The following is a 13,417-nucleotide window of genomic DNA, read 5'->3' on the forward strand; positions in this document are numbered from 1 at the left end:
TAACGTAACATACGAATAAACTTAAATAGTTCTCAAGCGTCAAACTGTTCTTCCACCACACACACGTCCTCTCGTTCACACATACACATGCATTCACTAGACCAAAGTTTTCGGAATGAATGGCGGTGAAACATTTATGTGTCTGCTGCGAGTCGTAATATGCACGGGACGAGCTATATGTCAGCGGAACTTTCCGCGATGCTGAATTAGAACTAAATACAGATTTCGTTATATGTATTATACTGTATATTTTGTGTGCCAACTATTGATTTTAATACGAAACCGTCACAAGTAGTACGTTGTAGTGATAGAGAGTAATATTTTATTCAAAAGTATCTTCGACACATTTATTTTTAAGACAGATTAGCACTGTTGCAGATTCAATATTTTCTATGAAGAAAGAAATTAATTTTAAAAAAATTAATCTTTGCATTAGAGAAAAGAAATATTAATACTTTGTTTTATTAATAAATATTGAACATTAAAACACGTTATTTTTTTCAATAATGTAATAATACCGGATTTATGTAAATATATACACACACGCATATCTAGTTATATATATTTTGTTTCTATCCAAAATTAGATATATAATGTGATATATAAAAAATAGTTTACATTAAATATAAAATGTTGTTGTACAATATTTATTATTATTAAATTAACGGTCATTTTATCACGATCTATGTTGCACGCGGAACATCCGCTTTATTATTACTAATTTTCGCGATTGTGACAATGCAACGCGATAAGATAATACGACGGATACGTAGTCGGATACGAGATTAGTGACAATACCTGTATTATGTGCTCGCTGTTGATGACCCTATCTCTGAATAACTGTGACACTCTATTATATGGAGCGTTGATGAACTAGATCTCCCGACTGAAGCGTGATTTACGATTTCTTTTTTTTACAAGCGCACTAGCATTGCTATTAACTAATGAGAAAAAGTAAGTCAGTAAATAAGCTTGATTAAATAATTTTTAAATAAAAAAACTCTGTTGGTTATTGAATAATTTAAACCGATGATTTTTTAAATCTGTAATTTTAAAACGAAATGGGAAAGCATAAAGTTATGGAAAATTAATATATTTGTGAAATTTAAAAGAAAATTATATACCGTAAAAAAAAAAAAAAAAAAAAAATTAATTTATTTTATTCGTAACAAATTGTACGATTTTTTTTTATTTGAGAAATGGGGACGTATCGCCTAGCGATAAAGATTGTCAAATGGAAAGCGAATCGATAGCCGAATCGGAATCGAATCGTTCGGCGTTCCCGAGATATACATGAGCGACGATGGATGAACCGGTGATAAATATTAAAGCACACGGTTATGAAAGGCAAACGCGCGACGAAGGCGCGCACAGAGAGAAGGTCATTGAACCTTCGTCATTCTCAAACTCGTTTCCGCGGATGGTTCGCGAGGAATTTAGCAACGCGGAATATCTCTTTTCTAATCCTTCTTATATCATCGATCGCATTACGCTTTTTCGCTAATTAAAAGCCAATTTGCTGACTCCTACTAGATCTCTTGACGAAAAACTGTTTTTGCATTTCAGCATAAAAACAGCGTTATAATTGCCTTACTTTTTATTTGCATCGATAACAAGCAGTGTAAGAGGAATTAAATAAAATTTAAAAAAAAGGACACAAAAAGTGTCATCGATGAGGTGAAATTGAAAAGATTGAAAATTGGTCGATTCAGCCTGAAAAAGTTCTTTATATGAAGGCTACCTTAAAAATATCTTTTGTTCTTTTTCAGAATTCTGTGGTATAAAATAAAATTTCACAGTTGATAAAAGAAAAAGCTCGCGTGACCGTGTGACAATAAAAAAAATCGCGGAAACACCAACGCGTGTTCGACATAATACAATTTCCTTGCACTCTCTGAAAGAGAGTGCGAATAGTGATTTAACAAGGGTAACAAGCAAACTATCGTAGATCAGTGAAAGTCTGTCCCGGATACTGATGAGTACAGGAGAAAAGTCGGTAGTCTATTCATTATCACAGGACAATGATACTTTGATAGTGCAACGAGGAATTTATATATATATATTTAATTGATTTTCTCTGTCTCTGTCTCTCTCTCTCTCTCTCTCTCTCTGTCTCCGTTCTCTGACTACGTAATCTACAACGATTCTTTCGCTTGGAAAATCCTTCGCAGCAAACCTGGCGTCTATTAAAATTAATGACGTACACTTTCAATGCGCTGTCAGTTGCTAAGGGCTTCAAGTCGAATATCATTTAATGTGTGATTCGCACCTTGCGGTATGTTGCTGACTACGCTCAGAGTTGTTTTTCAGTTACTCTGAGAATAACAATTATTAATCGAAAACTTATATACATGTAACTTTTTTTGTAAAAAATTATTTTTTTTTATTTATTTACATGAAAACCGATCAAATATTTGTTACAATATTTTGTTACATAATTTGTTGACTTAACATTTATCCTACTCTCACATTTCCTCCTTTTAAATTTATAATAAATTTATTTTTAAAAATTTTATTTTTTATTATTATATAAGAATATTTATTTTATTAAAATGACTTATGATATTTTTGAACTTTTTGTGAATCAATTTTATACCATAACTGCACCATAAATCACATTTAATTTAAATGATATTACTCTTGTGTCCTTGCAATCCCGCGCGATTTATCTCTGAAAAACTCGGAATTAATTTTGAAAAAAATGTGGTGAGAAAATATTTGTGTAAAAAATACTTCCAACTCTTGAAAATCGCTTAAGCGATAAAAATTTTCGTAATACGTCGACAGGGAGTTGTAATTAAGAATGCAATGATCCGTTTACCTTCGTTAAAGCGTTCTCGAAAAATGCGACGATAATCGCGACGGGTATTTTTAACGGCAGGAAGAATCAGGTTCCGTATTGTCGGCCTCCAATTTGTAAGCCGTCGGCGGAAGCCTTACGTATTCAACAATCACTCACATTTCCAGGAGTGTAACTCATCTCCTTTCTCACCCACGACAATGCATCGCGCCATTGTTTCTCTCTCCGTCCAAAATCGACTATTTCTCTCCGATATGACATGCTTCACCCAGTTTCTCTCCTTTTTTTCCTCTCTGACATGTCGCGAGCTCTGCCATTTTTATGCAAAATCACTGTAATTTCTATTAGAATATTTATTTCGGTTTGTTCATTTCCCGAAAATGACGCTAAAAAGGGCTCAAATATAAAGCTATTATTTCAGGTTTTATTTAAATCAAATAAAAAGCTATCTTTATTTCAAACTCAAATGACGATTATTATTAAAATGTCGATTTTTACTCATAATAAAATTTTCATCTCCCAGAAACGGACATTGTTGCGACTATTAATATAGATCAAAATCGTCCAAAGTAAAGCGACAAATTTATGACCGATCGCAATATCGAACTAAGCTGATAAAAATAGAATAAATATCAGTTTTGGAAATAAGATATTAACACGCTAATAAAATGAAAAAAAAAACTCGTAATATTATTAAAACTTCAGGGAGTTGATCAGCATTATTTTTTTAGTGATCACAACTGTTTCGTAATAAATTGCATCAAATAAATAATTATTAGAATGAAAGACGCAACGTCGTGATCCAGGAAGAAAGTGTTTCACTCTTTGTCAGCTCCGAGAAAAATGATCTCGAGCTTCGCACTGGTCATTCGAACGATAAGATTACGATTTCATTAAACAAATAGAGATGAGATAAACACAGACTCGCCAGGACGAGATATACTGTTAGCATCGTCTTATGATCCTTCAATGTCATATCAGTAAAGTCTCGATCGATGATGCTTCTTTGATTAATGGTTTAGCGTTTGGATGAAAAAAAAAAAACTATACGTCTGACCTTAATGAGTTTACATCTCGTATATTTTACAATGTAATGTTTCTTATCATACCGTATTTTTCTAGATAAAATTTTTTTTTAAGATATGTTAAAATTGATGTAGAACTGATAAATGAGAAGATGAGTGATTATGTTTCTCGTTTATTTTTTCTCAAAATTGCAAGTAAATAGCATATTTCACTTAAAATATGAATTCTGCATTAGATGTCAGTAATAATTAGCACATTAATTATGAGATAATTTAGCGATAGCTTCAGGATATATTTGCCTATGATAATTGTATTCGAATGTGCTATACAACATGCGCACTGCTAATAAATTAAAACGTTACTATTAATATTCATTAATGAAAATAGAAGAGTCCTCTTTCGTGACTACGGGCACAGAACAACGGTCAAGTGTATCTATGGCCTTGACTCAAGCTCGAGTCGTTTCCGGAAGAGGTTAATACCCGAAACGCATCGTTACCTCTTAGGGTTGGAGCGTATCGTGTGTACGGTTTAAGTTTTCAACGCTTCGTGCAAGAAATCAGCCGTTCGGTCGATGTTCCTATTTAATTTTCTACCTTTCGTAAGTTAGAAGGTCAAAGAAACTCGGGCGGATAATGTTAATAAATTTATCAATCATTAACACACCTAAGTTTTTAATTCGTATAACAAGAATTTATATGACAACTGTGTTCATTAGTCTAATCATTTTAATTGTACGTGTGAGATATCTCAAATTTATTTGTTTTATTTTTTCTAAAAAAAAAAAAAAAAAAAAAATAATTAAAAAGCAAGAATTTATACGAAATTAATTTTATACTTCGTCACGCTGAGATGAGTTTTCGAACTCTGGAGAATCATGTGAAGAAATAAATAGCGAATAAGATTTATACACGTCTCTATTAAATAAGAATAAAATTTCTGTTTCTTTTTCTCTCTCTCTCTCTCTCTCTCTTTCTCTCTGTGCGTTAATACCATTTACTACTACTTGCCTCGTGCTTCCGTATATTTTATTCTACATCGCGTTGCGCTGCGCCGAATCACGGCATGTTTGTCGGTCAATTAAGAAGTCCACGGCGCGATCTCACCGATCCGGTAACTACAGAAGAGGCGAACGCATGTCGGTGAATGTCCGCGGGGGTCGTCGACCTAGGCCGACCACCAACCGGAGAAGAGGAGGTCTCGGTTGTCTTCCTCGACTTTAACAGCGAGTCTCGTCTTTCGCGCTGCTTTCAGGCGGCGGTGGCACTACCTGCCTTCGACCTTGATCCTCGGTACTGAAAACCTTCGGCGCGGCCGATTATCTTCGTAATACGATGTCGTCATCGAGCCATGAAGGCCCAAAAGGCCGTTTTGCCAGCGCAATTTGCGCGTTATAAAATCTTATGTATACGGTGTTCCACACAGCAAATTAGATATTTCACCAGATACCATGGTATTAGTTGTTCTGAAAATTCTTGAAAATGAATCGTAATAACGTTTTCGAAAACGATCAATCACAATATGTTATCAAAGATTTGTTAACGATAGAGATTTTGTTTTTTACTTAATTTTAATTAATTAATACGCCAAAAATTAAAATTAATTTATGTATTTATTGCATATTTCTATAAAAAGTAGAATCATAATTATGTACATTTTGAGCAGAATCTCGAAATTATCATCAGGTTGTCTTTAACTAGCAATGTTTGAAAATATTACAGATGTATTTGTTTATTTATTTATGTTTTTTAATAAAAAACGGAATTGCAAAAATAATCAATTACTTTTATCTTATTAAATATAAAATTCATAAAATGTATTATTGTTTCTTTTATTATCCGAAGAATTATCTAATGAAGAATATTATTAACATTATCAATAAAGAAATCTTTCCACGTCACGTAACTCATGTATCTTTCTTTTATTCTTTTTACAGCAACTATTTCGCAGTCAACCGCAAGGCGCGACACCACAGCAACTACAACTGCTTCAGCAGCAGCAGCAACAACAGCAGCAACAGTACTTGGCCGCATCTCAGGCTCAACAGCAACAGCAACAACAGCAGCAGCAGAATTTCCCTACGGCCCCCTATACCGTTATCAGCGGTCAGGAACCTTACGTAGGGGCATTGATAGCCGGCGCACCGCCACCAGTTGTACCGCAATATTATGGAGTCGGACCCTGGGTCTATCCGGCCGGATTACTCCCGCAGGCACCACCCCAAGCGGCTGCTCCGCCACCACCCCGGCGACCACTTACGCCCTCTTCGGCAGCAGCTGCAGCTGCTGCCGCGCAGGACACTGCGAACAATCTGGCACAAACGGTGAGCTAATTATACATGCTACTAATTATAAATATGTGGAGAAAATGAGAAAAAGGTTTTAATAAATTATGTATGTAAAACTATAAAAATATAGAAAGGATATATTCTACCGTCTCTGCCTTATAAAGAAATTACTATTGTAAAATCTTTTTTTCGGGGAACATCAATGTAAATTAAAAAAAAAATTATATACATATACAAATTTAAAAATTTTAAAAATTTTTTAAATAAAAATTCTATTTTAAAATAATTTTATTTTTGGTAAGATTTTTAACGGAGAATCTCCCTTTTTTTTTTTTTTTTTTTTTTTTAACAAACACACAATAATGAATTTCCTGGGCGTGCTCGCCTCTGCGCACGTGTTTCGAAATAAATCGAGCCGCATGAGAGTATGGCGATTATGCGTGAACCATGACCATTAAATAAAGGAGCTAAATTTAGACACGGTAAAATAGAGAGCTCACGAATTAGCGCGTACCACGAATTAGGTGTGTTTCTAATCCTGTAATAGCTATTTTCTCTCTTGTATTGCCGCCTGTGTGTCGCGAGTAACCGATGATACCTGTTTTCTCTCTGTGCTTGACGTACGATGAGAAGCGCATATTGTGCCAATTAGAAGCTGCCACATTGTCCTTCTTAATCTAGCCAAATATTTTGTTACAGTGACAAGTGAAACAGTGCGAGAATATGCGAGATACCGAAATGTATTCTCGACTTATAAAATTAAACGTTCAATTTGGCGAGTTACATCTATTGTGTGTATTTATGTGCGGTGCAATAAAAAAACAAAAGTAATACAAACAAAAAATATTTGCGATTTAAATTGAAAACGTTTACATTTCCATAAGATTTTCACATTTTTTCTGAAAAGTCACAAAATCAATTCTTCATCTATGAAAATAAAAATTTCGACACAATATAATTTGTTTTTATGAAAACTACAAGAATTGCTTTAATCATTGTTGTTTGCTTCTTTTGAATTAAATGTTTTTAATTTTAAGATTTATTATTCCGAGAATTGTATTATCAATTCTTTTAATAAAAGTTTTTTCTATAATATAATTAACATGATGCAATAATTAAATTATTTTATAGGTTCAAGGTCAGTATCAGGTGATACCAGCTTATTACGATCAGAACGGTTCCATTGTCATGGGAGGCGTTCGCGGTTTAAGTTCAGCAGCAACTCCCATGAGATTAGTTAGCCCCGCGCCAGTTCTCGTGAACAGAGCCCCATCTCAGCCTCCACCAGGTCCACCAGCACCGCCGCCGCCGAATCTATATTCCCAGCCGACCCCAACGTCTCACAGCAACGCTACGCCCGGCGAATGTCTAGGTGAGTCTAACGGGAATCTCTTAGTCTTTGGCACTTCTGTTCTCCTTGTAAACATACTTGTAAGAAATTCTGTAAAATCGTGTATGTAACATTTTGTAAAGATCTCTCTCTTTCTCTCTCTTTCTCTCTCTCCCTCTCTCTCTCTCTCTCTCTCTCTTTTTCTCTGTCTCTGTCTCTTTCTCTCTGTCCTTTTCCCTCGTCGTAATACGTGTGTAATGCATGACCGTGTGTTATAAGAACGTTGTCCGATTATGATAGTAACCGTGCCAACGTTTTTTTCGTTTTCCTCGTTTCGGTTAACTCGTCTGTTTCCTGTAAATACTCATAAAACACACGTCACGACACACTGTAACATTGTGACTAAAAGAAGAAAAAAGAAATATTATTGATTAGGTTCGCGTGTCGTAGATCGGTGTATAAGATATAGTGGTACCCTGATAAACTCACTAAACAAAAGGATTTTTGCCTAATAATGGGAATAATATTTTATTAGGTCGTTGCATATATGAAGTGTTAGATTTCAAAAATTTAAAGTTTTTAAAACTAAAAAATTTTTATAAATTAAACATCTAGTGGATTATTATATATATCACGATTTTTCTATATCACATTTTGAAATTTTTTTACTCGAAAATGAATATGTGGAAACTAGAGAATTCGTATCATATTTTATAATTTAAGTCATATATTGTTATAAAAAAGATATTCTAAATTGTTAGAGAAAAAAATACTAATTTTTAATGTAGAAGAGAAAAATGGTTATTGCCATTTAAATGTAATATTCAGAATGAAACTGAATAAAGATACTTTTTCCTTTTTTTCCTCTGCCTTTAAATTTTCTATGTATAATCAGAAAAGATTACGTAATATCAATACAAATGTAATAAATCACAGCTTCTTATCACAAAAGAATAATGAATAACTAAATCACGAAAGAATATGGAATAATTAATTTCTTCTGATAATCTTTCTCTCGGAAATATGTATAACTCGCGATATAATCGTGATCCTGATACGAAAGTCGAACTGTTTCACACGCAACGACCACCGAAATTGTATTTTTTTCCGGGCCAGAGGGTAATCTATCCTATCTACATCTCCGACTGCGGACACGCGATTGCAAGCGGCGTTGATGTGTATTACAGCTAGGCTTTCTCACTGTAGACGGTGTAAGGTTCAATATAACATACGCTAATCACACTTACGACGACTAAGAAAGCGCGTATGGGTTTCGCGGGCTTTTGGTGCAGGTCTGGCGGCGTGCAGCGCAGCAGCAGTGGTCGCGCAAGCCCAGGCGGTTGCGGTGCAACAGGCGCAACAGCAAGGCTCGGGACTTGCCGCGGGTTTAGCGGCTCTAGGATACGGCAATTCCCCGCTCGGGGCATTGGGCTCACCTGCCCAACTACAGAATACAGGTATATCATCGTCATGATCTTTCTGGATTTTCCTTGGGCATCGCTCTCGTGTGCTCTCGGAGAATTCTTGCTATTCTCTAGGAAACTGACGATCTTCTTCAATCCCTTAGAGCACGCGGATCTCTTTCCAACTCCGACTTATCTTAATCCAAGTTTGTATAATATATTTTTTTAAAATAGAGATTGCATGTAAAACGAAGCTTCCTATAAGTTTGTAACAAATAATTTCCATTTTTTTTTTAATGTGGATTAAAAATATAAACTTTTCAATTTTTTGTATATACAATATAAATTAGTATAACAGTGATAACTTTCAAAGGCATGGGTCACATTTTTCAAGAAATACAAAGTAAGTATGTGCTTGTATGAAAAACAAGTATGCGCATTAAATGATTAAGTGAAAGACAGGAAAGGAAGAAAAATTTGGGTCACTGCATACATACTACTGGTCAAAAGTATTTTACATCACTCATAGAAAATAGGAAAGCTGTTACTTTAATGAACAAAAACGTATATTAATATTATTAAATTATATTTTATTATTTTATTATTGCTTTAATAGCAAAATTAAAAATTATTAATTAAAAGTAAAAAGTTATAACAAATAATAATAGAAATATTTAATTTTTTATTTTTTAAAATTGTTACCGTTTGTTAATTGCAAATATTTCCACAATTATTTTTTATTAATCTAATTTTTCTTACGTTTCTATCAAATTCATGTCACTATAATTCTATCGGATTAAGATTCGATAATTGAGAGGGCCAAGCAAGAGGCTATTTTAAAGAATCAAAATTTAATATTTTTGTTATTATTTTTGTTGCAATTGTTAATTTTTACGATATTAAAGCATAAAAACAGTAATAAAGTATAAGTTAATAATATTTATACATGTTTTTATTTTCTTTGAAGTAACGAATTCTCTGTTTCTATAAGTTATGCAATATTTTTGACCGGTACTGAATACTGTAACTATTTGTCAATAGTCGCAGAATATATATATATATATATATATATATATATATATATATATATATATATATATATGGTAGGAAACTATGTAAAAATCTGTACGAAGAGAAAGAGAGATGCACATATATTTTATATATATTTTATTACACAATATTAAAAGAAAACCATCTTGAAATATTTTAAGTTTTTTTTCAACTCGAGTGCTTTTTTTCCTGGAACCAGAGAATTCCTTTCGGCTCTCTACATTGGTGGTGTACGGACATTCATGTACAAAAATAAAACAATTTAAGGTGTTTTTGCATGCTTCATATAACCTAATTGATTTGTACTTTCATGTTAAACATAATCAACCCTCTCTCAGTCACGCGCTTTTCTCAGTAGAGCGTTTGTGCCGATTTGTTGATTATCGTAATCCGTTCGATATTATCAAGTCTTTCAACATGCTCGATATCGGTCGACCTCGAGCACCCCGTGTTAAGATGACGGTGTCCGTCTTGTGTGCAGGTTTAGGCCTCGGTGCGTCTTCGACCGGCAGACGAGATTCCTTTGATAGAAATACTTCAGCCTTCAGTCCAAGCTTGGAATATAGCCGGGCGAAGTGGCCTCAGAGTTACGGCGCCCTCGGTAAGGATCGCTTTGTTGTGTGTGAAATGTATTCTGACACAGGATGTGGGGCATCTAAAGTGATAAGTTTGCAAATATTCTCGTTGTATGAAAACATGAAGAACTAACGATAACAAGAGTTGAAGAATCATTATCTTTACTATATTGTTTTTTTTTTTCGTTAAAATTAAAAACTTTTTTTTGTAATGTACAGCAATAAGATATTTTCGAAGATTATGTCGCTTTAAATGCCTATTCACAGCTGTAAGACATCTCGGAATCGCCATAGACGCTCGATTTTACCTACGTTGTACATTGTGTCTATAATATATCGTAATTTTCATTTGTACACGTGCTTTTTATATACATAACTCGGCTATGGTAACAACACTACTCTACTTTCTAAAATTGACCCCGACGTTATATTGCGTTCTGATGCTCGAGACTCGTCTTGATGGAAAAATGAATAAGTGCCAGCAAGAACGGTTTAGAGCGATCAGTCCATACCATTGTTGTAATTCATATAACATTTTAACACGCTGTGCGATTAGATTTAGTCTTTTTATACATTGTACATTGCTTCTATTAAAAAAAATTAAATATGTACAGAGCATTATTACTTTTAATCATCAGCGAAATAAGAAATATTCTCTTAATTCTGTAGATACAGATACTTGAAACACAAAGTAGCTAAATAAAGCGCGTACATAAGTACAACCTAAGTATTTTCGTAATATGCGATTTATATAGTTTCAGGATATATTTATAATATTAAATAGACATTTAAATATGAGAAATATTCTTATTTTGTGTTTGATAATTTGTTTTTTTAATATATATATTTGATTTATTACGCAGGTACAGTTACCGCGTCACCAAGTCCTTTAGGATTGTCATTAACACCGCCACCGACCTTAGGCGGATCTCTGGGTGGTCTTGTTGGAGGAGCCAGTCGAGTATCAGCGGCTCCCGGTGCTGAAGCCAAGTTCCGCGCTAGCGCGGTTCCCGCTTTGACAGCAAATGGAGTGTTCGGTTCTAGTAGCTCTCTGTTTCCCAATCTTGTGGGTAAACCTGGTCGCGGAGGTGCCGCCAATATCAGTGACAAAAATGCCGGAGGACGATCTCGACTGTTGGAAGATTTTCGAAATAATCGGTTAGTAAAATTTATGATATTACTTAAGGCCTTTAATCATAACATCAATGCTAAATTATAATTGTCACATTTTTAATATACATTGAAATACGTTAGTTTTTGAATGCGCTATAACTTATGATTGATAGAATAAATTGATAAAATTATACGAAAGAGACCTTTTGATTATTCTTAAATGATTTATTTTTTCTTTTCTTAGCACAGAATTTATGACACTTGATTAGAATATATGTAACCATTTATGTAATAGAAAAATAAAGTTCTTAATATTGTTTCAAATTCTATCAAATATTCGTACGCGAAATGTAATTCCATGTACATTATAAGAAAGAAATAAATAAATTACATAATTTCTTTCTTTTAATGTCACTATCAAATAGCATTCATTATAGTACAGTATTAACTGAACAATGGGCTAATAAATTAAATGTGCTTCTTCTTAGGTTTCCGAGTCTTCAGTTACGTGATTTAGCTAATCATATAGTTGAATTCAGTCAAGATCAACATGGCTCGAGATTCATTCAGCAGAAATTGGAGCGAGCTTCGGCCAATGAGAAACAACTCGTATTTCAAGAAATACTTTCTTCTGCATATTCCCTCATGACAGACGTCTTTGGAAATTATGTAATTCAGAAATTCTTTGAATACGGCACACCAGAACAGAAATCGACTCTCGCTCAAAAGGTAAAATTATTTTTACGTGAAAAGAAATTATTTTAATCATGAAAATTAATTTAATGTAATTTAACCTAACTTTTTCTATAGAATATGCCAAAGTAACGCATTTAAAGATAGCTTTCGAAGTAGCCAGGCCACCAATAAAATGCTCTATTATTAATAAAATGCCCCATTACTATTATTATTAATATACTTATTTCACATGACTTTCGCTTACTTTACAATATATGACGAAATAATTTGCGTGTCATCTGAATCAATATGATGAAGTACAAAATAGTCTGATAATTTTTTAAATGATTATGTCAAGAATATCTTTGTGAAAACCCTTGTTTTATCTTTTTATTTATTTCAGGTTCGCGGACATGTCTTACCGTTAGCGCTGCAGATGTACGGTTGTAGAGTAATACAAAAGGCCCTTGAGTCGATCGCACCGGAACAACAGCAAGAGATCGTGCGGGAGCTTGATGGACACGTATTGAAATGCGTAAAGGATCAAAATGGGAATCACGTTGTTCAAAAGTGCATTGAATGCGTTGAGCCGCGGGCATTGCAGTTCGTAATAGGTGCATTTGCTGGACAAGTGTATTCCTTAAGCACCCATCCATATGGCTGCCGAGTGATTCAACGTATTCTTGAACATTGCACTGCCGAACAAACGCAAGGAATTCTACAGGAATTACATGCCGCTACAGACCAACTCATTCAGGATCAATATGGCAATTACGTCATACAACATGTACTTGGTAAATATTTTTTTTTCTTTCTTTTTGTTTCGATACAATTGCTATAGAACAGAGACTGATTTTCAGATAACATTAATGAGGAGATAATAATCTTATTATGCAAATTGAAAATGATGATAACACTATGCATTGCGATAAAAATATATATTTTTGCTTCTCATAGAGCACGGAAAGCCAGAAGATAAAGCACAATTAATCGGCAGTGTTAGAGGCAAAGTACTCGCTCTATCTCAGCATAAATTCGCGAGTAATGTAGTCGAGAAATGTGTGACTCATGCTACAAGACAGGAACGCGCTGTACTGATTGAAGAAGTTTGCGGCTTCAATGACAAGTGAGTGCGCAAGTCTTTATACGAAACGAAAT

At 34.0% G+C, this 13,417-nt stretch overlaps 1 protein-coding gene across 6 annotated transcripts in view; it reads left to right on the forward strand.

The window, feature by feature from the left end:
- Pum (pumilio) overlaps window positions 1–13,417 on the forward strand; it is an 86,986-nt gene that overhangs the window by 63,521 nt on the left and 10,048 nt on the right. For 3 of the 6 annotated variants that reach the window (XM_072909247.1, XM_072909246.1, XM_072909251.1), the window contains 9 exons: window positions 5,763–6,149; window positions 7,245–7,485; window positions 8,736–8,900; window positions 9,011–9,052; window positions 10,378–10,497; window positions 11,335–11,629; window positions 12,073–12,313; window positions 12,663–13,053; window positions 13,217–13,385. In XM_072909247.1, coding sequence (XP_072765348.1) covers window positions 5,763–6,149; window positions 7,245–7,485; window positions 8,736–8,900; window positions 9,011–9,052; window positions 10,378–10,497; window positions 11,335–11,629; window positions 12,073–12,313; window positions 12,663–13,053; window positions 13,217–13,385 — 2,051 coding nt within the window. The remainder of the gene's footprint in view (window positions 1–5,762; window positions 6,150–7,244; window positions 7,486–8,735; window positions 8,901–9,010; window positions 9,053–10,377; window positions 10,498–11,334; window positions 11,630–12,072; window positions 12,314–12,662; window positions 13,054–13,216; window positions 13,386–13,417) is intronic. The other 3 variants (XM_072909248.1, XM_072909249.1, XM_072909250.1) reach the window with 3 other exon arrangements.

This window comes from Anoplolepis gracilipes, chromosome 17, assembly GCF_047496725.1.
Source record: "Anoplolepis gracilipes chromosome 17, ASM4749672v1, whole genome shotgun sequence".
NCBI lineage: Eukaryota > Metazoa > Arthropoda > Insecta > Hymenoptera > Formicidae > Anoplolepis > Anoplolepis gracilipes.